The sequence below is a fragment of the Hemibagrus wyckioides genome, linkage group LG25 (assembly GCF_019097595.1).
Source record: "Hemibagrus wyckioides isolate EC202008001 linkage group LG25, SWU_Hwy_1.0, whole genome shotgun sequence".
In the NCBI taxonomy this organism is placed as follows: Eukaryota; Metazoa; Chordata; class Actinopteri; order Siluriformes; family Bagridae; genus Hemibagrus; species Hemibagrus wyckioides.
The window spans coordinates 2,943,392-2,968,428 of NC_080734.1; the positions used below are offsets into that span (position 1 = coordinate 2,943,392).

The window sequence follows — 25,037 nt, forward strand, 5'->3', positions numbered from 1 at the left end:
AAGGTTTCTCTGCAGGGTTTGAAGGGTTCGAGTGTAGAGAGTACGCAGGAAGGGTATTGTATTTTATTTTTTTATCATTTTGACTCAGATCTCAGGTGAGATTTTTATAATCTCCAAACAATTAAATCAAATCTCTGAGCAGTTCGTTTCTTCATGTGGAGAGAGTGTGTGTGTGTGTTGAGTGTGTTGAGTGTGTGTGTACGTGTGTGTGTTCGTGTGTTTGTGTGTTGAGTGTGTTAAGTGTGTGTTTGTAAACATTAGTTAACATGCAAACACAATGAGCACACACACACACACACACACACACACTCAACACACTTAATGCACACCCAACACACTCAGCACAAGTGTGTTGAGTGTGTGTGTGCTCATTCTGTGATTGCATGTTAAGTGTCTGTGTGTTGAGTGTGTGTGTGTGTATATTTAGTGTGTTGAGTGTGTGTTTGAGTGTTGAGTGTGTGTGTGCCGAGTGTTTGTGTATTGAGTGTGTATTACGTGTGTTGAGTGTGTGTGTTTGTGTATTGATTGTGTATTACGTGTGTTGAGTGTGTGTGTTTGTGTATTGAGTGTGTATTACGTGTGTTGAGTGTGTGTGTTTGTGTATTGAGTGTGTGTTTATGTGTGTTTGAGGAGTGTTGAGTGTGCATTAAGTGTGTTGACTGTGTGTGGTGTGTTTGTGTATTGAGTGTGTATTACGTGTGTTGAGTGTGTGTGTTTGTGTATTGAGTGTGTATTACGTGTGTTGAGTGTGTGTGTTTGTGTATTGAGTGTGTTTTTATGTGTGTTTGAGGAGTGTTGAGTGTGCATTAAGTGTGTTGACTATGTGTGGTGTGTTTGTGTGTTTAGTGTGTGTTGTGTGTTGAGTGTGTATTACATGTATTGAGTGTGTGTTTGAGGAGTGTTAAGTATGTAAGGAGGAGTGTTAAGTCTGTGTTGTGTGTGCTGAGTGCATGTTTATGTTTTGTGTGTTGAGTGTGTATTTGTGTGTTGAGTGTGTGTGTGTGTTGAGTGTGTGTGTTGAGTGTGTGTGTGTGTGTTGAGCGTGTGTGTGTGTATTTTGTTATATTTTGTGATCGAGTTCTTGAAGTGAGAACATTTTTTTAAAAATCTCCAAACAATACATACACAAAACACAGTTGTGATGTTGTGATGTGAGTTGTGATGTCATAAAACAAACAGTTTCTAGTTTAAAAGTTGTGATGTCATAAAACAAACAGTTTCCAGTTTAAAAGGTGTGATGTCATAAAACAAACAGTTTCTAGTTTAAAAGTTGTGATGTCATAAAATAAATGGTTTCCGTTTAAAAGTTGTGATGTCATAAAATAAACAGTTTCCAGTTTAAAAGTTGTGATGTCATAAAATAAATGGTTTCCGTTTAAAAGTTGTGATGTCATAAAATAAGCAGTTTCCAGTTTAAAAGTTGTGATGTCATAAAATAAATGGTTTCCGTTTAAAAGTTGTGATGTCATAAAATAAGCAGTTTCCAGTTTAAAAGTTGTGATGTCATAAAATAAACAGTTTCCAGTTTAAAAGGTGTGATGTCATAAAACAAACAGTTTCTAGTTTAAAAGTTGTGATGTCATAAAATAAATGGTTTCCGTTTAAAAGTTGTGATGTCATAAAATAAACAGTTTCCAGTTTAAAAGTTGTGATGTCATAAAATAAATGGTTTCTGTTTAAAAGTTGTGATGTCATAAAATAAATGGTTTCTGTTTAAAAGGTGTGATGTCATAAAACAAACAGTTTCCAGTTTAAAAGTTGTGATGTCATAAAACAAACAGTTTCCAGTTTAAAAGTTGTGATGTCATAAAATAAACAGTTTCTAGTTTAAAAGGTGTGATGTCATAAAATAAACAGCTTCCAGTTTAGAAGCTTATCCTGCCTGAGGAACCTTCTCCTCCTCCTCCTCCTCCTCCATGTAAGCTGCTGATGATTATCTTCCTTTCTGTTTTCTCTGCGTTCCTCTGATATCCAGGCTCAGGTTCCGGATATCAGGACTACTGAAAGTTCCGGTTCCTGCCACGCCAGAGCTGTTCCCTCCGCCCCACTGAGAGGAACCAGGTGTAGCAGTGTGATGACATCATCATCATCATCTCCAGCTCCAGCTCACAGCAGCTCTGCAGCTTCCTTCTTCCTCAGGTGAGCTCAGTAACCTGTTTATTCTCCTCTCCTGCAGCTGAAGTTCTGACCGGAGCTTTGTCTATGGGTCACATATTAACTCTCTGGTACAGAGTTAGACACGGAGAGGGACGTGTGATAGAAACTGGACAGTGAGTGTGCTGAGGGGTCACTTTACAGAGTCTTACTCATGGTCTCCTTCATCTGTTACTCCTGCTCCCTCAGTCCCAGCTCTCTCTCTCTCTCTCTCTCTCTCTCTCTGTCTCCCTCCCTCTCCCTCTCTCTCCCTCCCTAACCCCCCCACTCACCCCCCATCTCCCTCTCTCTTTCTCTCTAGCCTTCTCTCTCTCTCTCTCTCTCTCTCTCTCTCTCCCTCTCTCTCTCTCTCTCTCTCTCTCTCTCTCTCCCTCCCTCCCTCTCTCCCTCTCTCTCTCCCTCTCTCTCTCTCCCTCCCTCCCTCTCTCTCTCTCTCTCTCTCTCTCCCTCCCTCCCTCTCTCTCTCTCTCTCTCTCTCCCTCCCTCTCTCTCTCTCTCTCTCTCTCTCTCTCCCTCCCTCTCTCTCTCTCTCTCTCCCTCTCTCTGGGGATGGTGTCAGCACTGAGTCTCGGTGAATCTGCAGTTGTTCTCAGCAGCACAGAATAATTCAGTGAAAAGTCATAGATCTCACAGAGCACAGGATCCCAGCTGAGAGAGAGGACAGTGTTCTGCTGAGTAAACGAGTGCAGGAGAATATCTTGCTAGTTTTATAATAAGACTTAAATATCTGGATAATTCTTTATTAAAGCTTTAATGCTGACACTGGAGACTCCTTCTGTACATGCTACACAAAGATCCTTCACCGTACACGCCCCCTGTGAACGAGTGGCTACTAAAGCAACCACAACGCACGTCTGATAAAACCTGCACTGCGGTCAGACCTGCTGACCAATCAGAAGGCAGAACTCGCTAATCCACACCTTCATCAACTGCTGTGTTTCTACACAACACTACGAGCTTGAAATCAACACAACACACCTGTCTAATGTGCGTTAAATAAAGACGTGTGTGTGTGTGTGTGTGCATTAATTAACCATTAATTTTTTTTTTTTTCTTTTGTGAAGCGAATTTATTTAGTTAAACCACATGAGGAAGCAGTTTGTTTATTTAATGATGTTATTAGCTGCCATTTAATTCACACTGCATTAAACCTACAGAGTGTGTGTGTGTGTGTGTGTGTCAGGAAATAAAATAGTCGTGTTAGCCGCTAATCGCTTTGTGACACCGCATACGATTTGCTCATTGACGACGGGAGCTGTTTTTGTTGTGTCCATGTTGATGATTGTCTTTGTCAGGATTTAAGTGATTGAAGGGGTTGTGTCATTCCTCCTGTTATGCCCGGCGTCCCTCAGGGATCAGTCATAAGCCCTGTTTTTTTCTTTAACTCCTTTGTAATGTTCACAAGAGATCGGACATTCTGTTTGATTAATCACCTCAAATCAGATCAGACCTCTCAATATCTCTTCCCCAATGGAGTTTCCTCCTGTTGTTGTTGTGTCCATGTTGATGATTGAGTGTCTTGGTCATGTCTCACTCCACAGTGGAGGTTAATATGAAGCTCATATGAAAGTAGACACTCAGGACTTTAAGAATTTGTCGTGTTTCAGAAGGATTTCTGTTTTTCTCTAGACTACTAGGGCTGATAGATTCATAGAAAAGTTCCATTCCACAGAAATGTTTGTATCTTCAAAGTAAATGTTGATCTCAAACCCATTTCTGCTCTCTGAGACGTTCTCCAAGTGCTCCATCTAAAAAGCAGCTCAGATTTCATCTTCAACCAGTAAAATTCTGTGTAAGGTTCTCCAACAGAGGGAAAAACACACGGCTAACACACACTGAAAGACGACAGACTCGTTTCAGACTCTCAGATTTCAGATCAGACTCACAGCCTGAACTTCGCTCATTTCTGTACACTGATTGAACAGAATGATGTTCCTAATAATTTGTCCATCGAGTGTGTGAGTGGATCAGTTTATGTCCCCTGCTGGTGAGAATACTGTAAACTGGTCTCATTAACCCATATAAAGCTCTTTATCATATAAAATCGGATTCTAAAACAAACCAAGGTGAAGAGCATCGTCTGTTAAAGTGAGACACAAACAAACACTGGAGCTTTATTCCTCTCTCAGCAGCTGTTGTTTCCTTTATCTTCTAAAGCTCATGTCCTTGACATCCAACACACACACACACCTTGTCCAAGGTCTCTGAAAGCAAGTTGCCATGGACGCACAGAAAAAAGAGAGCTGGACAGTGGAGACAGCCGGGCCGAGAGCTCGAGTGAACCCTCTGATTTCTCTCTCAGGTTCATTTCCATTTTTGTTGCATTAGTAGTGTATAAACTCAACATCTCTCAGCTCTAACACTCACACACAGAGCTGCTGAGACAGGAGGAAACAGGATGAGACAGGAGGAAACAGGATGAGACAGGAGGAAACAGGATGAAACAGGAGAAGACAGGAGGAAATAGGATGAGACAGGAGGAAACAGGAGAAGACAGGAGAAGACAGGAGGAAATAGGATGACAGGAGGAAATAGGATGAGACAGGAGGAAACAGGATGAGACAGGAGGAAACAGGATGAGACAGGAGGAAACAGGAGGAAACAGGAGGAAACAGGAGTAGACAGGAGGAAACAGGAGAAGACAGGAGGAAACAGGAGTAGACAGGAGGAAACAGGAGAAGACAGGAGGAAATAGGATGAGACAGGAGGAAACAGGATGAGACAGGAGGAAACAGGAGAAGACAGGAGGAAGTAGGATGAGACAGGAGGAAACAGGAGAATACAGGAGGAAACAGGAGAAGACAGGAGGAAATAGGATGAGACAGGAGGAAACAGGATGAGACAGGAGGAAACAGGATGAGTCAGGAGGAAATAGGATGAGACAGGAGGAAACAGGAGAAGATAGGAAGAAACAGGATGAGACAGGAGGAAACAGGAGAAGACAGGAAGAAACAGGATGAGACAGGAGGAAACAGGAGAAGACAGGAGGAAGCAGGATGAGACAGGAGGAAACAGGAGAAGACAGGAGGAAACAGGAGAAGACAGGAGGAAATAGGATGAGACAGGAGGAAACAGGATGAGACAGGAGGAAACAGGAGAAGACAGGAGGAAGTAGGATGAGACAGGAGGAAACAGGAGAAGACAGGAGGAAATAGGATGAGACAGGAGGAAACAGGAGGAAATAGGATGAGACAGGAGGAAACAGGAGAAGATAGGAAGAAACAGGATGAGACAGGAGGAAACAGGAGAAGACAGGAAGAAACAGGATGAGACAGGAGGAAACAGGATGAGACAGGAGGAAACAGGAGAAGATAGGAAGAAACAGGATGAGACAGGAGGAAACAGGAGAAGACAGGAAGAAACAGGATGAGACAGGAGGAAACAGGAGAAGACAGGAGGAAACAGGATGAGACAGGAGGAAACAGGAGAAGACAGGAGGAAGCAGGATGAGACAGGAGGAAACAGGAGAAGACAGGAGGAAACAGGAGAAGACAGGAGGAAGTAGGATGAGACAGGAGGAAACAGGATGAGACAGGAGGAAACAGGATGAGTCAGGAGGAAATAGGATGAGACAGGAGGAAACAGGAGAAGACAGGAGGAAGTAGGATGAGACAGGAGGAAACAGGAGAAGACAGGAGGAAATAGGATGAGATAGGAAGAAACAGGATGAGACAGGAGGAAACAGGAGAAGACAGGAGGAAACAGGAGAAGACAGGAAGAAACAGGATGAGACAGGAGGAAACAGGATGAGACAGGAGGAAACAGGATGAGACAGGAGGAAATAGGATGAGACAGGAGGAAACAGGAGAAGATAGGAAGAAACAGGATGAGACAGGAGGAAACAGGAGAAGACAGGAAGAAACAGGATGAGACAGGAGGAAACAGGATGAGACAGGAGGAAACAGGATGAGACAGGAGGAAACAGGATGAGACAGGAGGAAACAGGAGAAGACAGGAGGAAATAGGATGAGACAGGAGGAAACAGGATGAGACAGGAGGAAGTAGGATGAGACAGGAGGAAACAGGAGAAGACAGGAGGAAATAGGATGAGTCAGGAGGAAATAGGATGAGACAGGAGGAAACAGGAGAAGATAGGAAGAAACAGGATGAGACAGGAGGAAACAGGAGAAGACAGGAGGAAGTAGGATGAGACAGGAGGAAACAGAAGAAGACAGGAGGAAACAGAATGAGACAGGAGGAAACAGAATGAGACAGGAGGCAACAGGATGAGCCAGGAGGAAACAGATTGAGACAGGAGGAAACAGGATGAGACAGGAGGAAACAGGAGAAGATAGGAAGAAACAGGATGAGACAGGAGGAAACAGGAGAAGACAGGAGGAAACAGGAGAAGACAGGAGGAAACAGAATGAGACAGGAGGAAACAGGATGAGACAGGAGGAAACAGGATGAGACAGGAGGAAACAGGATGAGACAGGAGGAAACAGGAGAAGACAGGAGGAAATAGGATGAGACAGGAGGAAACAGGATGGGACAGGAGGAAACAGGATGAGTCAGGAGGAAATAGGATGAGACAGGAGGAAACAGGATGAGACAGGAGGAAACAGGATGAGACAGGAGCAAATAGGATGTGACAGGAGGAAACAGGATGAGACAGAAGGAAACAGGAGAAAACAGGAGGAAACAGGAGAACACAGGAGGAAATAGGATGACAGGAGGAAACAGGATGAGACAGGAGGAAACAGGATGAGACAGGAGCAAATAGGATGAGACAGGAGGAAACAGGATGAGACAGGAGGAAACAGGATGAGACAGGAGCAAATAGGATGAGACAGGAGGAAACAGGATGAGACAGGAGGAAACAGGATGAGACAGGAGGAAACAGGATGAGACAGGAGGAAACAGAATGAGACAGGAGGAAACAGGATGAGACAGGAGGAAACAGGATGAGACAGGAGGAAACAGGATGAGACAGGAGGAAACAGGATGAGACAGGAGGAAACAGGATGAGACAGGAGGAAACAGAATGAGACAGGAGGAAACAGAATGAGACAGGAGGAAACAGAATGAGACAGGAGCAAATAGGATGAGACAGGAGGAAACAGGATGAGACAGGAGGAAACAGAATGAGACAGGAGGAAACAGAATGAGACAGGAGGAAACAGAATGAGACAGGAGGAAACAGGATGAGACAGGAGGAAACAGGATGAGACAGGAGGAAACAGAATGAGACAGGAGGAAACAGGATGAGACAGGAGGAAACAGGATGAGACAGGAGGAAACAGGATGAGACAGGAGGAAACAGAATGAGACAGGAGGAAACAGGATGAGACAGGAGGAAACAGGATGAGACAGGAGGAAACAGGATGAGACAGGAGAAGACAGGAGGAAGTAGGATGAGACAGGAGGAAACAGGAGAAGACAGGAGGAAATAGGATGAGACAGGAGGAAACAGGATGAGACAGGAGGAAACAGGATGAGTCAGGAGGAAATAGGATGAGACAGGAGGAAACAGGATGAGACAGGAGGAAACAGGAGAAGATAGGAAGAAACAGGATGAGACAGGAAGAAACAGGAGAAGACAGGAAGAAACAGGATGAGACAGGAGGAAACAGGAGAAGACAGGAGGAAACAGGAGAACACAGGAGGAAATAGGATGACAGGAGGAAACAGGATGAGACAGGAGGAAACAGGATGAGACAGGAGCAAATAGGATGAGACAGGAGGAAACAGGATGAGACAGGAGGAAACAGGAGGAAACAGAATGAGACAGGAGGAAACAGGATGAGACAGGAGGAAACAGAATGAGACAGGAGGAAACAGGATGAGACAGGAGGAAACAGGATGAGACAGGAGGAAACAGAATGAGACAGGAGGAAACAGAATGAGACAGGAGGAAACAGAATGAGACAGGAGGAAACAGAATGAGACAGGAGGAAACAGAATGAGACAGGAGGAAACAGGATGAGACAGGAGGAAACAGAATGAGACAGGAGGAAACAGAATGAGACAGGAGGAAACAGAATGAGACAGGAGCAAATAGGATGAGACAGGAGGAAACAGGATGAGACAGGAGGAAACAGGATGAGACAGGAGGAAACAGGATGAGACAGGAGGAAACAGAATGAGACAGGAGGAAACAGGATGAGACAGGAGGAAACAGGATGAGACAGGAGGAAACAGAATGAGACAGGAGGAAACAGGATGAGACAGGAGGAAACAGGATGAGACAGGAGGAAACAGAATGAGACAGGAGGAAACAGGATGAGACAGGAGGAAACAGAATGAGACAGGAGGAAACAGAATGAGACAGGAGGAAACAGGATGAGACAGGAGGAAACAGAATGAGACAGGAGGAAACAGAATGAGACAGGAGGAAACAGAATGAGACAGGAGGAAACAGGATGAGACAGGAGGAAACAGAATGAGACAGGAGGAAACAGAATGAGACAGGAGGAAACAGGATGAGACAGGAGGAAACAGAATGAGACAGGAGGAAACAGAATGAGACAGGAGGAAACAGGATGAGACAGGAGGAAACAGGATGAGACAGGAGGAAACAGGATGAGACAGGAGGAAACAGAATGAGACAGGAGGAAACAGAATGAGACAGGAGGAAACAGAATGAGACAGGAGGAAACAGGATGAGACAGGAGGAAACAGGATGAGACAGGAGGAAACAGGATGAGACAGGAGGAAACAGGATGAGAAAGGGTGACATCATTACACACACCACCTCCGCACTCAGTGACCTTTGACCCTGGGGTCTGAAGATCATCTTCAGGTGATGAAGATCAAAATGTACCCAAAGATTTTTTACAAACTAAATCGTCCAATATTACATCCAGCTCTCCAAAGTGAATGCTGGCTTATATCTCCACAGAGTTCTGGAGTACTGACACCAACAACCCTGACCTGAGGGAACATGAGCCGTGTCAGAACAGCGCCACCTGCAGCTCACCAGATGCTTTTATTGCTGATATCTTCTGTAGAATTGTATGCGTGTTTGTGTGATGTATACCGCCTGAACTTAAAGGTCTGAAAGTGCTTGGACCCCGATCATCGCTGCTCTCAGCTGTATAAGTCACTCCCATGCAGTGGACTTTATAATGTCCAGGGGATGAGAGTGAGTGAGTGTTTTTTTTGTTGTTTTTTATTTGTGGAGGGTCTCAGGAAATCTCACTTTCAAAGATTTCCAGATAAAAGCATTGTGGCCTCTGTACCTGAAGGAACTCGTCTTCAGCCGCTGCTTTCATGTGAAGCTGAGAGGATCTCCAGAGCTCTGACCATTCATTCAGGATTTCATTTCAAAAACACAAAGCTGACAGATTGGAGGAATCGTACAGTACAGTCCCTTCCAAAACTATTGGCACCCGGGAAAGAGAACTGCAGTGAAATGCAGGGATTAGTCCTGAAATGATGGAGTGATTAATCAGGAGGTTTTTATACTCTGATTCGAATCTCTGCAGAGCTGTCTCACTCTCTCTGTCTGTCTCTCTCTGTCTCTCTCTCTCTCTCTCTCTCACTCTCTCTTTTTCTCAGTCTTTTTATCTGCCTCTCTTTTGAAGCCAAGACCTTTCTAGCAGGTAGAAAGCTGAAAGATGTGATATGTTTGGGTTTGTACACTGACTGATGAGAAATGGAGTCATTAGTGTCTCTGTGTGTAGTGCAGTGAGTCTTTACCAGAGACACAATTCCTCTACACCACATACACCATGTACTCACATACTCACTTACTTACTAGCAGAGAGAGAGAGAGAGAGAGAGAGAGAGCTGGTGTTACTAAAGGTCAAAGAGAGAGAAAATCAGACGTTGCTGTAAGAGGAATAAAACACTTCAGGATGTCAGGCGGTTATACAAGTCTCATAATATTTTACTATATTAGCCCTTTATCTCTTGCACATCTCTCTCTCTCTCTCTCTCTCTCTCTCTTTTCCCCCCGGTGTTTCATCTTAAATCAACATTTTTCTTTTTACAGACAGAGGACCCTGTGTGATATTTATTCCCTTCCCTTCACTTCTCCTGTGGACAGATCATCAGTCTCTCTCACCGTCCTTGGCTTTTTGTCCTCTTTTTTTTTTCATTCTTTCATCCTGAACAGCTTTCATTCCTCCATCTCCATCTGATTTTCAATCTGTCTCTTCCTCCGCTTTTTCCTCATTGCTTTTCCTCTGTCCTGTAAGTACCTCAAGTGTGTTGCAAAGCTCTCTCTCTCTCTCTCTGTCTGTCTCTCTCTGTTTCTCTCTCTCATGCTTTTAGTCTCTGTCTCTCTCTCTCTCTCTCTCTCTCACACACACACACACACACACACACTCACCCCCCCCCAATCATCTTGTCTGTATCACATGTTTATTTACCCGACACGAGCGTGAGATTTGATGAAACCTGATCCTCAGTGGTGTTTGTTGTTTCTGAGATGTTTCTGAAGCGTACGTAGACGCTGAGATTCGAGTCACGTCAGGATGAAGAAAAGGAACTCGCCTGAACGGTTTCCCAGTGAACGCTGACAGGAAGTGGGAGAGCAGATAATTATATTTATCTTAGCTGTATTAGCTTCTTATCTCCACACAATGAATATCTGACACACAACTTTCAGGAGAAGAAACTCAGAAGCTCAGAAGCTGTGAATCAGACAGAACAGTGTGTGACTGTGTTTAGAGCTTCAGGCTTTATTATTCCTCTCCTGTGTTTAGGTTTATTGTTGGTATTATTGTGTGAAGCTCTGAACAGGACTGCAACTGTTCTGAATGTAGGATCACAAGCCTGATTCCAGCAGGATACAAAAATCAATCAATCAATCAATCAATCAATCAATCAATCAATTATCTTAAACTATGTTCAATTTTTTAGCCAAATTTTCTTATTTATTCTTATTCTTATTATTTTCTTAATGTGAAAACACATTATTCTGGGAAGTCATAATTACAATCAGATGTGTTTGAGTCTCTTCATAATGAACTAGAAGAAGAACAAGAATATGGTGAAGAAGATGAAGAAGAAGTAGAAAAGACGATGAATAAGAAGAAGAAGAAATGAAGAAGAACAAGAGGAGGAGGAGGAAATGAAGAAGAAGAAAAAGAATCGATTCACAAAGCCGCTGAAAACTTCATTACATATGACATCATCATTAGATGGTTTCTCTCCTGTAGTTGCTTCAGTGTTATGCAGTTTGATTATATTTCAAAAACTTGCCTCATAAATCAAACACATCATCACTGAAAATAACTGAAAATAACTCGTAATTCCGACTTTATAGTGTTTGGGTGAATAAATACGATCCATCGGAATCATCTGATCTGAGAACAGCCTTGGGTCTGATTCTTACGGAAGCTCTAACACTGGAGACTCCTTCCATAAACTTGAAATAAACAAGCATCCTTAAAGAAAACATCAACAAAGACACACCATCATTTATTTCTGTATACTGAGTGAAAACGTCTCCGTTCTGAGCTCCAGCGTACTGGGAAAACAGATGATATTATGTAGTTAATATATTTAGAATTACAGTCTAAACCACTAGGAAACAACATACCACCATGACATGAGAGCAAATAAAACAGATATTTTTTTCCATCTAATCACTCAGCTGTTGCTGTTCAGAGTCTCCTCCTGGTTTTGACGCTCAGTTATGTTCCAGATTGGTATTATTATTCAAATGTGAATCCTTCTCATTTAGCGCTAACGGTTTAATTTATTTTCCGTGCCGAGGCGGTTGTCACCCGGGAATCCAGAGGCTTTTGGATAAACAGGTCCGGTGCGATTTCCACAATCATTTCAGTTTGAAATTTATTCACTGTAATTTATCGGGCTTTCACGCTGGCAGTCTGCCAGAAATCCTCCACTAAACCCCCTGCTAACTTCCTTCACCCCCTCGTTCCTCCCCCAGCGCCTCGTCTCGCCTCTCGAGGTACTTGCCTAATCCTGCCTCTCATTTCATACCCCGTGCCACTGCCGACGAATGCTAATGTGATCACGGGAGATTACCTGCTTTTCATTTTTAAACGACACCAACACCCAAGTAACCCCGCCCCCATCCCCCCAGCACCCCTGCCCTGCCCCCGCTTACAAACCCTGAACATTTGAACCTGCTATTTGAGCTCAGCCTCATGACAACACGCAGCCGCTTCAGATGGAATCATTGACGCTCGCTTTGACCGCGGACACTGTGGAGAGAAGCATGAGGAACAACAAAGCAACATAACTCGTCCAGACACTGACAGAAATGATATCAAACACAGGAGGAGTCAGGAATGGTTCGTGTGAAAGGGATTGGGGGTGAAATAATTCTCCTGGAGCTGATTCTTGGAAAGAAAATCTGGTGTAAGTGCAAATTTGTGGAAATAAATAAACCTAAAACAAAGCACATATTTGCAAAAACCAGAGTAAATCCAACAATGTGAGAGTGAATTCGGAAACAGTGCAGCAAATCCGGAAACAGTGCAGCAAATCTGGAAAATGTGCAGCAAATGGTACAGCACATCCTGAAACACCGCAGCTCTTTTTCAATTCTGAAGCTTGAAAGCAAATTGGGAAACAGTGAAGCAAATTTGCAAAATGCGACACAAAATTTGGGAAAACACCAGGAAAAAATAGACCCTAAATCCAACAGCAAACTTGTAATCATAACAGCAAAGTCAGGAGACCTCACAGCAAATTCGGAAACATGACAGCAGATTTGGCAGCACGGCAACAATGTTCAGAAACACAACAGCAACAACTTGGAAGCATAACAGCAAAACCAAAAAATATGACAAATTTTGTGAAAAGCAAATTTCTACATATGTCAGCAGTAACACCGCAGCAAATTCGGTAACATGGAAAATCAGAAACTAAACAGAAAATTTTAAAAACATGAAAACCAGAAGGTGACAGGACGGCAGTTAGCGGAGTAGCATCTGAGGCATCACACCACCACATTAGCGCTAATGTTTGATTAGAAGCCAGCGTCATACTTGGCCTGGAGCTCAAGCTGATCTGTGAAACCACAGGGAGTATTTCTTTATAAACGAGCGGAATCTGATGGATTGAAGAAGTCACGTTTTTCACTAGCAAAACCCTAGATGTGCTAGCATGCTGTGAAACGTGAGGCCGCGGAAAGGGGCTAACACCTTCAAGCTTACTCAAGTAGACGAGATCCATCAGCTCTGGAAGAAGCATTGTGCTTGTGTTCAAACAGGTGACACGGAAAGAATCGCTGATCGATAACGCTTCAGATTTAGCGACAGGTTCCTTCTGAGTCTCCTGGCACTCACAGCTAATTCGTACTCACATTAGCCACTTTGCTGTCGCTTTTTTTGCCATGAGAGGCTCTTAGCGCAAATGAAAGAGATCATGGATTTATCGCCTTGGCAACACGCTGAATTATTTTAGAGCCTTTATATCATTTATACTTGCCTTAGCATGGATGTTCACAAAAACGTAAAAAAAAAAAAGTACAAATAAGACACTTTTTATATATGTGTCTAGTAACATGATAAGTTATAATACTTCTAAATGATTAGAATAATTATAGTGATTATGAGTAGTGGTTATAAGGTGTTATAGCGATGCCAATTAACACAGCCCCAATCTGCATCATGCAGCTTGTTCTTTTATTTTGATGATTTTAAAAGGAAAAGCTAGAGCATGGATGTAGATATCCTCCACACATTGTTACTCTTACTGGCTTTGAAAATAAACAAAGTCATAAATCATGGAACAGGATGGATTTTGCCATCTGTTGTCAACATGACACTGAAATAGGAAACACAACAGCAACTTTAGAAGCATGACAGCAATTTCGGAAACACAGTGACAGCAATTTCGGAAACACAATGACAGCAAATTCGGAAACATGACAGCAAATTCGGAAACACAATGACAGCAAATTCGGAAACACAATGACAGCAAATTCGGAAACACAATGACAGCAAATTCGGAAACACAATGACAGCAAATTCGGAAACACGGCACCACATTCTGCAACATGGCAACATGCAGAAACAGCAGAGCAAATTTGGTAGCATGACAGCAAAACCTGATCCTCAACATGTTAAAGCTTTCAAAAATAAACAAAGCCCTAAGACGGACTAAAAAAGGATGGATTTATCTGTCTGTCTCAGCGTGATTGATATCACTCTTGAAATTTATCCCTCTTTCATTCTGAGAGCTGGATTGGATTTGTGTTTAAGTCTCCTTTTCAGAACGCTGATGTACGAGCTGTTATCAGAGGAGTGACCACTGCTGAGTGTTTATTGTTAACCCTTGTGAATAGGTTCTGCACTTCAAAACACCTCCATCCATCTATCCATCCATTCATCCATCCATCCATCCATCCATGCATCCATCTAAATGGATAGATGAATGAATGGGTGGATGAATAAATGGATGGATAGATGGAGCCATCCATATATTCATCCATCCATCTATCCATCCGTCTGTCTGTTCATTCATTCATTCATTCATTCATTCATTCATTCATTCATTCATTCATTCATTCATTCATCCACCCATTAATCAATCTACTCATCCATCCATCCATCCATTCATTTATCCATCCATCCCTCCATCCATACATTCATTCATCCATCCATCCATCTATCCATCCATTCATTTATTCATTATTTATCCATCCATCCATCCATTCATCCATCCAGTTCAGGACTCGTGAGTCTAGTAAATGATGAAGTCAGCAGAGATGTATGCTCTGCTCGGAAAATTCCCAGCCTGAGGTAGATTAGTTCATGCTAGCTGCTTTGTTTAATGTTATGGATTAGCATTTGTCTTGCTGAATGGTGGTCTGATCTAAACCAATAGCGAGAGGAAAAAAAGTGTGACTCAGCGATGTTATGGGCCAATAAATCATTAGACTAAAGACCGCAGAGGCATATTGTCCACCATGACAGAAAAATGAATCCCAGCCATTTAAAAAAACACTGAAAAGGCCTTTTGTTTGAGCCTCAGATGTTCTCCTTCATCACCGTCCTCTGGCTTCATCATCTTTAGAACCTCCAGGTCGTTATCTGAGAACATATTCCACAAAATGATCCCTAATCATCAGAGACAAACCGGGCTACGCATGAATTTAGTCTGAATCAGAGCTAGCTGATTCTTTGATTCATTTGCTGGTTGGTTTGTTTTCACACACACACACACGAACAAAACAGCCTTGTTGTTTGAGAGGTGTGTAAAACTCAAAGGGAAACAGATCATCATTACCAAAATCATGTAGTAATCAGAAGAATCACGCGAGAACTGAGGACACAGATAACACTGTAAATGATTCATTAATGAGATTCAAATATTTTGTGTCACATTCAGCGTTTATTCATTTATTTATTTATTTCCTCTTCTGTTTGTTCAGATCTGCAGACCTCACAGTATTTCTGCAGCTTTTCTTCAGTTCTATGACTCTGTTCTTTGGCTCAGTTCAGCAGCTCACAATCCACAACATAGTACTGTGCATGATTCACTTCGATTTGGTTCGGAATCGACTCAGAGTCGATTCACATTCTCAGTCAAGCTGAGAATTCTATTACTGTAAATATTTTTAAGTATCTTATAAGCAGAAATATAAAACTCATTGTAGCTAAATTGTAGAGAAAACACAAATATACATTGCTGTTAATAATGAGTAATTGTCATCATAGTCACGTTGTAACAGTGTTATAAAGCTACATAACCTTATGTTACCTGTTATAGGTGCTATGTCAAGTTGAGATCAAAACTGACAAACACTATATAAAAAAAATTGCTTATGCATTTTGTTTATATTTTAATGTGTATATGTACATACAGCTTCATGTTTGAGGTTATGTAGGTGTAATGTAGCCTTATAAACACCACTTATTTTCAAACACCAATGTTTTTAGATGCTGTATTTATTAAGATCATGATGACATCATCAACAGAGTGGAGTATGGCCAGTTTATTTATGTGTGTGTGTGTGTGTGTGTGTTTATTTTTTCCATCTGTATTCTCTGGGAGATGACTAAGCAGACACTATAAGATATAAGCGCAGTCTGGTTCATCAGCAGCTTTAATAGGAAACAGAAAAAAGTGGAGTGTTTAGAAAGCCCTGAGTCATCCATCTGCACTCACTGACTTATTTATTCAGGCAACTTTTACAAAGTGGAAAGAGTTAAAAATGTTAATATGTTGTGAGCCTCAACACTCAACAGCTTGGTTTTTATATAATAATAATAATAATAATTATTATTATTATTATTATTATTATTATTATTATTATTATTATTATTATTATTATTATTTCTATTTATATTATGCATTATTATATTATATTAAGAAAAACAGTAATAATAATATTGTAATATATAATAATAATTATGTAATTCCTGTTATTTACATTTTAATTTTTTTTATTAACTATTTGCTAATTTATCGTCATATTATTTATTTCCTAATCAATTAATTAACAAATTTTAATGAACACTTTTGTAAGAATCATTTTGTTTCATTTGTTTCCAAAACATGTTTATAAAAAAAAAAAATCTATATATCTATCTATCTATATATCTATATATATATATTCTGTTTCCACACCAACACTTATTATTTTTTTATAAAAGCACAGTGTTTTATTTCTCTTATACCACAGCAATTTATTTTATTCTTAATTAATGTCATCATTTTTATCCATTTATAGCGACATTTTATGATATAGAACATCCGTGAAACGAGTCTTTTGTTTCTCTCACTCTCGTTATAGCAGCTGTAAACACTCCTTCTTTCAAAATCCTCTCTTTATTCTCTCTCTTTTTGATGTACTGCATGTCACGTTATTGAGAACCGCAACCAAGCACAAAATCTTCAGAAAACTGAAACTGAAGACTTTTCCCATAAACGTTAAATAAACACGTTCACCTGCGAAAGAGCTGTTGCTATAGAAACATTAACGTATCTGAACCAGTGCATTAATATAAACCTGAGCTGTTGTTCTGGAAAACTAATCAACAACCTCCTGACCAATCAGAGTCCAGAGTTGCAGCAGATCTCAGACATCTCTTTTTCCTAGTTTTGTCATGACGCACTTTTATAGCAAGTATGTCTGTAAGTATGTAATAGGAAGAAATATTTGAATACACACACACACACACACACACACACACTCTATCCTAATCTCTTTGAAGTCCGGCAGAATGAGTGGCGGGGGCTCGTCAGTGCTCATGCAGTATTCATGTCCTACGATGTGTGGCTGAAGTGTGTGTGTGTGCGTGTGTGTGTGTGTGTGTGTGTGTGTGTGTGTGTGTGTGTGTGCGCGTGTGTGTAGGTGGGTGGGTTTTTTTGCGTGTCAGAGGCGTCTATCGAGAGCCGCTTGGCGCAGCAGTCATGCACTGCCGCTGCGGCTGAAGAAGTGTGTGAAAGGGGGCTGGGCTGGGAGGAGAGAGAGGGAGAGAGAGAGGGAGAGAGGGAGAGGTGAGAGCGGCACACAGATTGAGAGAGACATACATGTAGAGAGGAGAGAAGAGAGGAAAGGAAAGGAGGGACCGTTGGACTTCTGCCAGGGTTTCCCAGCAACAGGGGGAGCAAGAATCGCCTTCGATTCAATCTCCCGATGAATTCCCGGCGGTATTCCGCCCCTCTCGCCTGATCCCGGACTCTTGTCATCCTTCGCTGTAAGGAAGTCGAGGGAAGCAGGAGAGAGAGAGAGAGAGAGAGAGCGGTGCAGAAGAAAGGTGTGGAGTTGAGCGAAAGAGGGAAAGACGCGCCCCAATTAGGAACAAACGAGGAGCAGACACCCAGGATAAAAGAAGGGAAGAAAGTAAATCTCCGGAATTCTCTCCCCCTGTACATCAATAATGGATTTTTTTTTTTTTTTGATAAATGAAAATTTCGAGACGCAGCACAACGATCAAGAAGAGCTCTTTACCTCGGAGTTGCCCAGGAATGGTGGCTGTCTGTGATCCGGAGTCGGATTTGTTTTCTGTACCAGGAAACTTTTCCCGGCTTACTTTCGTGAGGTTTTCTGACTTCTGATCATCATTTCTGCTTCATCATCATCATCTCGGATGAAATCCCTGGCTCCTCCGGCACTCTTTGCTCATCCGCTTCCTCCTCCCTCCTGCAGGAAGTCATGGACCCGACGTGTGAAAGTGTGGAAGAGATAGGGAACAATAACGCTCACTCGTCTGCTTGCTGTTATGAACTCTGAGAAGAGACAATGGACTGGAGAGAACTGTAAGTACACTCGTTCACTCGTCTCTGTCCCGTCCAGCAACCTTCATCCTCATCCTCATCCTCGTCCTCATCCTCACCCACGCTCGGAAGTGTTAATGGAATGTTTAGGTTTTTCTTTAAAGCTGTTGATTAGCATGTGCCAGACGTCGCGTGAGCGTTTATCCCTCTGAGGAAACCCTTCAGGTTCCTCAACACCTGATCCATCACACCTCCACCCGCTGCACCACCTGACTGGTCAGAAGGTGCTGATTAATCTCCTCTAACCGCGTTATTTTCCTAAAACATGATAACACATGGTGGTTTAATCTTGGCTTAACTTTATTCCTTTTTGTGATCCAAAAACATATATTTTTCACTTCTTTCCATCTGAGTAACACAAGCTTCGTAAAACTTACCGGAAAACTAGCTCACTAGCTGTTTTGCTGTTATCTTAGCATGCTAGCTAGCTAGCTAGTGCTAACATGATCAAACAGTGAATAATTGCTTGTTTTGATGTTTGTTTGTTCGCATTTCTGGACTGTTTCTGGAAAAACTCGCAAAACCATTTATCCAGACCGTATAGTTTGTTTCCATAGTAACATATTAATGATGTCATAGTAAACGTACAGAACTGGACTTACTTTTGGATATTCTTGCATATTTATGAGGAACCTGTGCTCAGCGAAGGTTTTTTTTCCTGTCTGTTATCATTAATTTATAAACACATCCCCAGGTTCAGTCATGAAGCTTCAAAACCACACGCCTCAGGACTGGACTCATGACCTAGGCACATGATTTACCAGGCACCTGAGTAGCACCTTGCTGGATGCATTTTAGATAGAGGTCAGGAAAACGTGTTCATCTCCACGTGAACACCATCTACAGAGCTCAGAGCTTTAATACACGCGGCCTCGAGTATTGACATCAGTTTAATCCACACATTAGACCCAAATCAGGACCTGAAGCTGGTCAGAGAGATGAGAGATGAAGTGGGCGGAGCTAAACTCTAATTATTAGTATGTAATAATCTGCAGTCTTTACAGGAAGCGAGGAGCAGAAGCTAACCTTAGCAACACAAACACACCCGCATGCTCAAGAAAAAACATGAGTTGACTGAACTGTAGTTTAATGATGTAGTTTCACTGGAGGTTCGGGATGTGGGCGGAGTTTGGGAAAGTTGAAGGAGCGTTATTAAATCATCTGCTTCATGCTTTCATGATCTCGATGGAGTTTCTAGTGGCTTCATTAAGTGGTGTGTGAGTAGCTCTAGCTTCGGTGCTGAATATCAGGCTGCGCTGGATCAAGTGCTGTTCTATACGCTGCTGAATAATGAGTGTGGAAGCCATTTTTATTCAGTTACACCAGGCTAGACGTGAGGAATCTTGGGGGTGTGGCATAAACACGGGTGATTTAAATAAATTAAGACTGAGTAAAGACTCGAACGTGAGGAAATTACCTCACATAAATATTTAAACACTGTTCGTTGTGAACATGATCCTCATCATGTGAAACTTTTGTGATATGTTTGGAGATCTTTGGTTGCCAGATCTGTGGTTTTCACCAGAAAATGAGCTTCTTTTTATATTAAACAGAAAGCTGTGGACATACAGTGAGTTCAGGAGATGGTCAGAATTAACTTCTAGTATTAGCTTCTCAAAGTTCATTACTTCATGCATTTTTTCCTCCTGAAGTCTCCAACTCAGGACTGAACTGAATACTGAACACTGAACTGAACACTGAACTGAATACTGAACACTGAACTGAATACTGAACATTGAACTGAATACTGAACACTGAACTGAATACTGAACACTGAATTGAATACTGAACACTGAACTGAACTGAATACTGAACTGAACACTGAACTGAATACTGAACACTGAACTGAACACTGAACTGAATACTGAACACTGAACTGAACACTGAACTGAATACTGAACTGAACACTGAACTGAACACTGAACTGAATACTGAACACTGAACTGAATACTGAACTGAACACTGAACTGAATACTGAACACTGAACTGAATACTGAACTGAATACTGAACACTGAACTGAATACTGAACACTGAACTGAATACTGAACTGAACACTGAACTGAATATTGAACTGAACTGAATACTGAACACTGAACTGAATACTGAACACTGAACTGAACACTGAACTGAATACTGAACACTGAACTGAATACTGAACTGAACACTGAACTGAACTGAATACTGAACACTGAACTGAATACTGAACACTGAAAACTGAACTGAACACTGAACTGAATACTGAACACTGAACTGAACACTGAACTGAACACTGAACTGAATACTGAACACTGAACTGAACACTGAACTGAATACTGAACACTGAAAACTGAACTGAATACTGAACACTGAACTGAACACTGAACTGAATACTGAACACTGAACTGAATACTGAACACTGAAAACTGAACTGAACACTGAACTGAATACTGAACACTGAACTGAATACTGAACACTGAACTGAATACTGAACACTGAAAACTGAACTGAATACTGAACACTGAACTGAACACTGAACTGAACACTGAACTGAATACTGAACACTGAACTGAATACTGAACACTGAAAACTGAACTGAACACTGAACTGAATACTGAACACTGAACTGAATACTGAACTGAATACTGAACACTGAACTGAACACTGAACTGAATACTGAACACTGAACTGAACACTGAACTGAATACTGAACACTGAACTGAACTGAACACTGAACTGAATACTGAACTGAATACTGAACACTGAACACTGAACTGAACACTGAACTGAATACTGAACACTGAACTGAATACTGAACTGAATACTGAACACTGAACTGAATACTGAACACTGAACTGAACACTGAACTGAACACTGAACTGAATACTGAACACTGAACTGAATACTGAACTGAACACTGAACTGAACTGAATACTGAACACTGAACTGAATACTGAACACTGAAAACTGAACTGAACACTGAACTGAATACTGAACACTGAACTGAATACTGAACTGAACACTGAACTGAACACTGAACTGAATACTGAACACTGAACTGAACACTGAACACTGAACTGAATACTGAACACTGAAAACTGAACTGAATACTGAACACTGAACTGAACACTGAACTGAACACTGAACTGAACACTGAACACTGAACTGAATACTGAACACTGAAAACTGAACTGAACACTGAACTGAATACTGAACACTGAACTGAATACTGAACTGAATACTGAACTGAATACTGAACTGAACACTGAACTGAATACTGAACACTGAACTGAACACTGAACTGAATACTGAACACTGAACTGAATACTGAACACTGAAAACTGAACTGAACACTGAACTGAACACTGAACTGAATACTGAACTGAATACTGAACACTGAACTGAACACTGAACTGAATACTGAATACTGAACACTGAACTGAATACTGAACACTGAACTGAACTGAACACTGAACTGAATACTGAACTGAATACTGAACACTGAACACTGAACTGAACACTGAACTGAATACTGAACACTGAACTGAATACTGAACACTGAACTGAACACTGAACTGAATACTGAACACTGAACTGAATACAGAACACTGAACTGAACACTGAACTGAACACTAAAATGAACTGAATACTGAACACTGAACTGAACACTGAACACTGAACTGAACACTGAACTGAACACTGAACTGAACACTAAAATGAACTGAATACTGAACACTGAACTGAACACTGAACTGAACACTGAACACTGAACTGAACACTGAACTGAACACTGAACTGAACACTAAAATGAACTGAATACTGAACACTGAACTGAACACTGAACACTGAACTGAACACTGAACTGAACACTGAACTGAACACTAAAATGAACTGAATACTGAACACTGAACTGAACACTGAACACAGTATGAGTCCTGGAAGGGAAGAAGAGATGTAACAGGTGTCTGCACCTTGTCAGTGTTCATTCCAGCGAGTCAGAGCTTAGCCTATCATGTCGAGGCTGAACCCGATACGCTCCTGAAAGATATCTCAATTCTTCATAAAAAATTCTAGCGAGTGTGTTTTCCAGCCTGAGTGGAAGACAGAGAGGTGAGAGCAAGGCTTTGTCCCTTCGGTCTACATGCCAATAAAAACCCTCCTCCTTTCTCTCGTCTTTTTTTTTCTCTCTCTCTCTCCCCTCGTTCTCGTCTGATTACCCCCCCCCCCCCTCCTGGGCCTGCCGCGCTCCTTCACGCCTCTGATGGAAATTCAATATTCCTGCCACGGAGAATCCGAACTGGCACATGACTGTGGGGACGTGTTTACCCTCCATCCAGTCTTCCTGTCTCTACATTTATAACACGAATGTATAATAACAGTGTGTGTGGGTGTGTGTTTTATTTTTTTTTATTCAAAACCCTGTAGGATTTGCTGTTGGGTCATTATCACACACACACACACACACACACACACACACTTGAATTCCCCGACTGTCTCGCTCGGCGTCCTTCACGGAGGCTGTATGTAATTACACAGTGATTCTGCTCTCCTGAAGATGCTGCACCGCAGACGAACCAGGACGAGCGAGAGATCAGGAGAAAAGAAAAGAAAGAGAGAACGACAAAAGAAAGAGGATGAGGGTGAAGAAGAGCAGCAAAGTTTTTATACAGCTTTAATAAATGCAGTCATGAATACAACAACAGAGTGGTGTGTTTCTCCCTGGAAGTGATGAAAGATGAACGTCAGAGCTTTAATTCAGACTCAGACAAAACTCTGACACTGGAGACTCCTTCCACACGTCTCATATATTCAGGCAGATGAAGTACATTAAAAAAACTGAGATAAAAGCAGTTAGTGTAGACAAGTAAATACTGTGTGTGTTATAATGCAACTGAACACTGAGCTGAACACTGAATGGCAGACAGACAGACAGACAGAGAAAAGGATGTATATACAAACAGAAACACAGACAGACAGACAAATGGATGGATGGATGGATGGATGGATGGATGGATGGCAATAGACACATATAGACAGACAGAGAATAAGACAGGCAGACAGAAGGATGTATGGACAGACAGATAGACACAAACAGACACACTGAATATTGGCGAAAGACAGTGAGAGAGAGAGAGAGAGAGAGAGAGAGACAGACAAAAAATATAATGTGTGTGTTGTGTGTGTGTGTGTGTTGTGTAGTATGATTCCATGTAAATATAAGATGTAATCTGCAGAGTTCCTATAAAAAGCCCACATGTCTAGACTAACAGTTAGCGTTCCATGTGAAAGCCCTGAGAGCAGATTATTTGTTATTAAACACTAATCCTTAGAGGAAAACAAGCCCAGTTGAGTGTTTACTCCATATCAGTTCCACAGCGCTGACCTCTCTCTGACCTCCATCTGCTCCATGTTTTTATTTTCCTCAGGGCTGCTCAGAAGCTGAACCTCTCCAAACGGAAGAAGCCTCAGCCTCCTCCTCCGCCGTCGCCGCCTGACCCAGATGAACCACTCTTCTACACGGATGGCTTCAGCGCCGTGCTGCAGCTCTCACCCCCACCTGTCCCGCCGTGCCTGCTCAGGGCGGGGTCAAAGGTCAAAGACTGCCCCGGGATAGGCAAGGTACACTCATGTATCCGAGGCTGCTGTGATATATAGGGCATAGTGATGATGTAATGCTGCTTACGTCAACGTTAGCTTTGGACTGTAACAATGAGTGTCTTGTTTTGAATAAAAAAAAAACAAACATTCGAGTTGAAGATCGATCTGTAAGAATGTCGTCTTGGACAGTTGTCAAGTGGCCATCAAAGACGGCTGTGTGTGTGACGGCTCAGGAGAAGGCAGCTGTCCCAATTCCCAGGGTGATGGAATTCCAAATAGCTATTTGGGAATCTCAGATAGCGTTCTTGAATGTGAGGGATGAGAAGCCAGAGGGAGTGGGAAAACTGGACAGGTCAGAGGTCACGTCAGGGGGCAAGTGGACAAAAAGAGCAGTTTTTATTCTGGAAAGGCCAAGAAAAGTTTAACACAGGCAGAATGTTGTACATCAGGGTCAGGAGCTCATAATGTACACACACATGGGTCACTCCTTTCAGCTCCTGGCTTGCAGATGATCAGACATCTTAGAGCCCAGTTTAAATAAACAGAGGATCAATTTAAAAATAAAAGCAGGATTGGGTAAATTAAAAATATTCTAATTCAAGAAGTTCAGTTCAGTTATCAAATCAAGTTCAGATATAAGAAGTACAGATTTAAACTACAAAAAAAGCGGAATTAATGTATAATAATAATAATAAATATGTATAATATAATACATTTTAATATTAAAATAATAATTCAATAATAAATAATAAGTTGAGAGAAATAATGATAAAAAACAAAAAGTAACTATTTTTACAAGAATTTATTTATTTATTTATTATTCAAAAGATATAATATCTAAGATATTGGTAATAAATAATTTCATTCCAAATATATTACCTCTATCTCAATGTTCTCTATCAATCTAATTATATGTACCCCTTTATTTATTTATTTTTTAAAATTTTTGAAAGGCAAATGTTTGTACTGCTAAAATCTTCTTGCTCATAATAACACATTATGGGTCTCAGTATGTCTCTGTAACCCATCCCCATGCTGAAGGACACATTGATTGAAGCGTCTCAGATTATAATGGAGAATTCCAACTTAATTAACTATAATTAAATTAGTCAGCTTATTAATTAAATCTCTAATCAGATCAGTAAGATTTAAGCTA

At 41.5% G+C, this 25,037-nt stretch overlaps 1 protein-coding gene across 3 annotated transcripts in view; it reads left to right on the top strand.

Moving 5' to 3' along the window:
* The window catches only part of kif26aa (kinesin family member 26Aa), a 106,385-nt gene that overhangs the window by 59,486 nt on the left and 21,862 nt on the right, over window positions 1-25,037 (top strand). For 2 of the 3 annotated variants that reach the window (XM_058379579.1, XM_058379580.1), the window contains exons 4-5: window positions 1,976-2,139; window positions 23,710-23,902. In XM_058379579.1, coding sequence (XP_058235562.1) covers window positions 1,976-2,139; window positions 23,710-23,902 — 357 coding nt within the window. Of the gene's footprint in view, window positions 1-1,975; window positions 2,140-17,472; window positions 18,289-23,709; window positions 23,903-25,037 lie in introns of those variants that run through there. The other variant, XM_058379581.1, reaches the window with a different exon arrangement.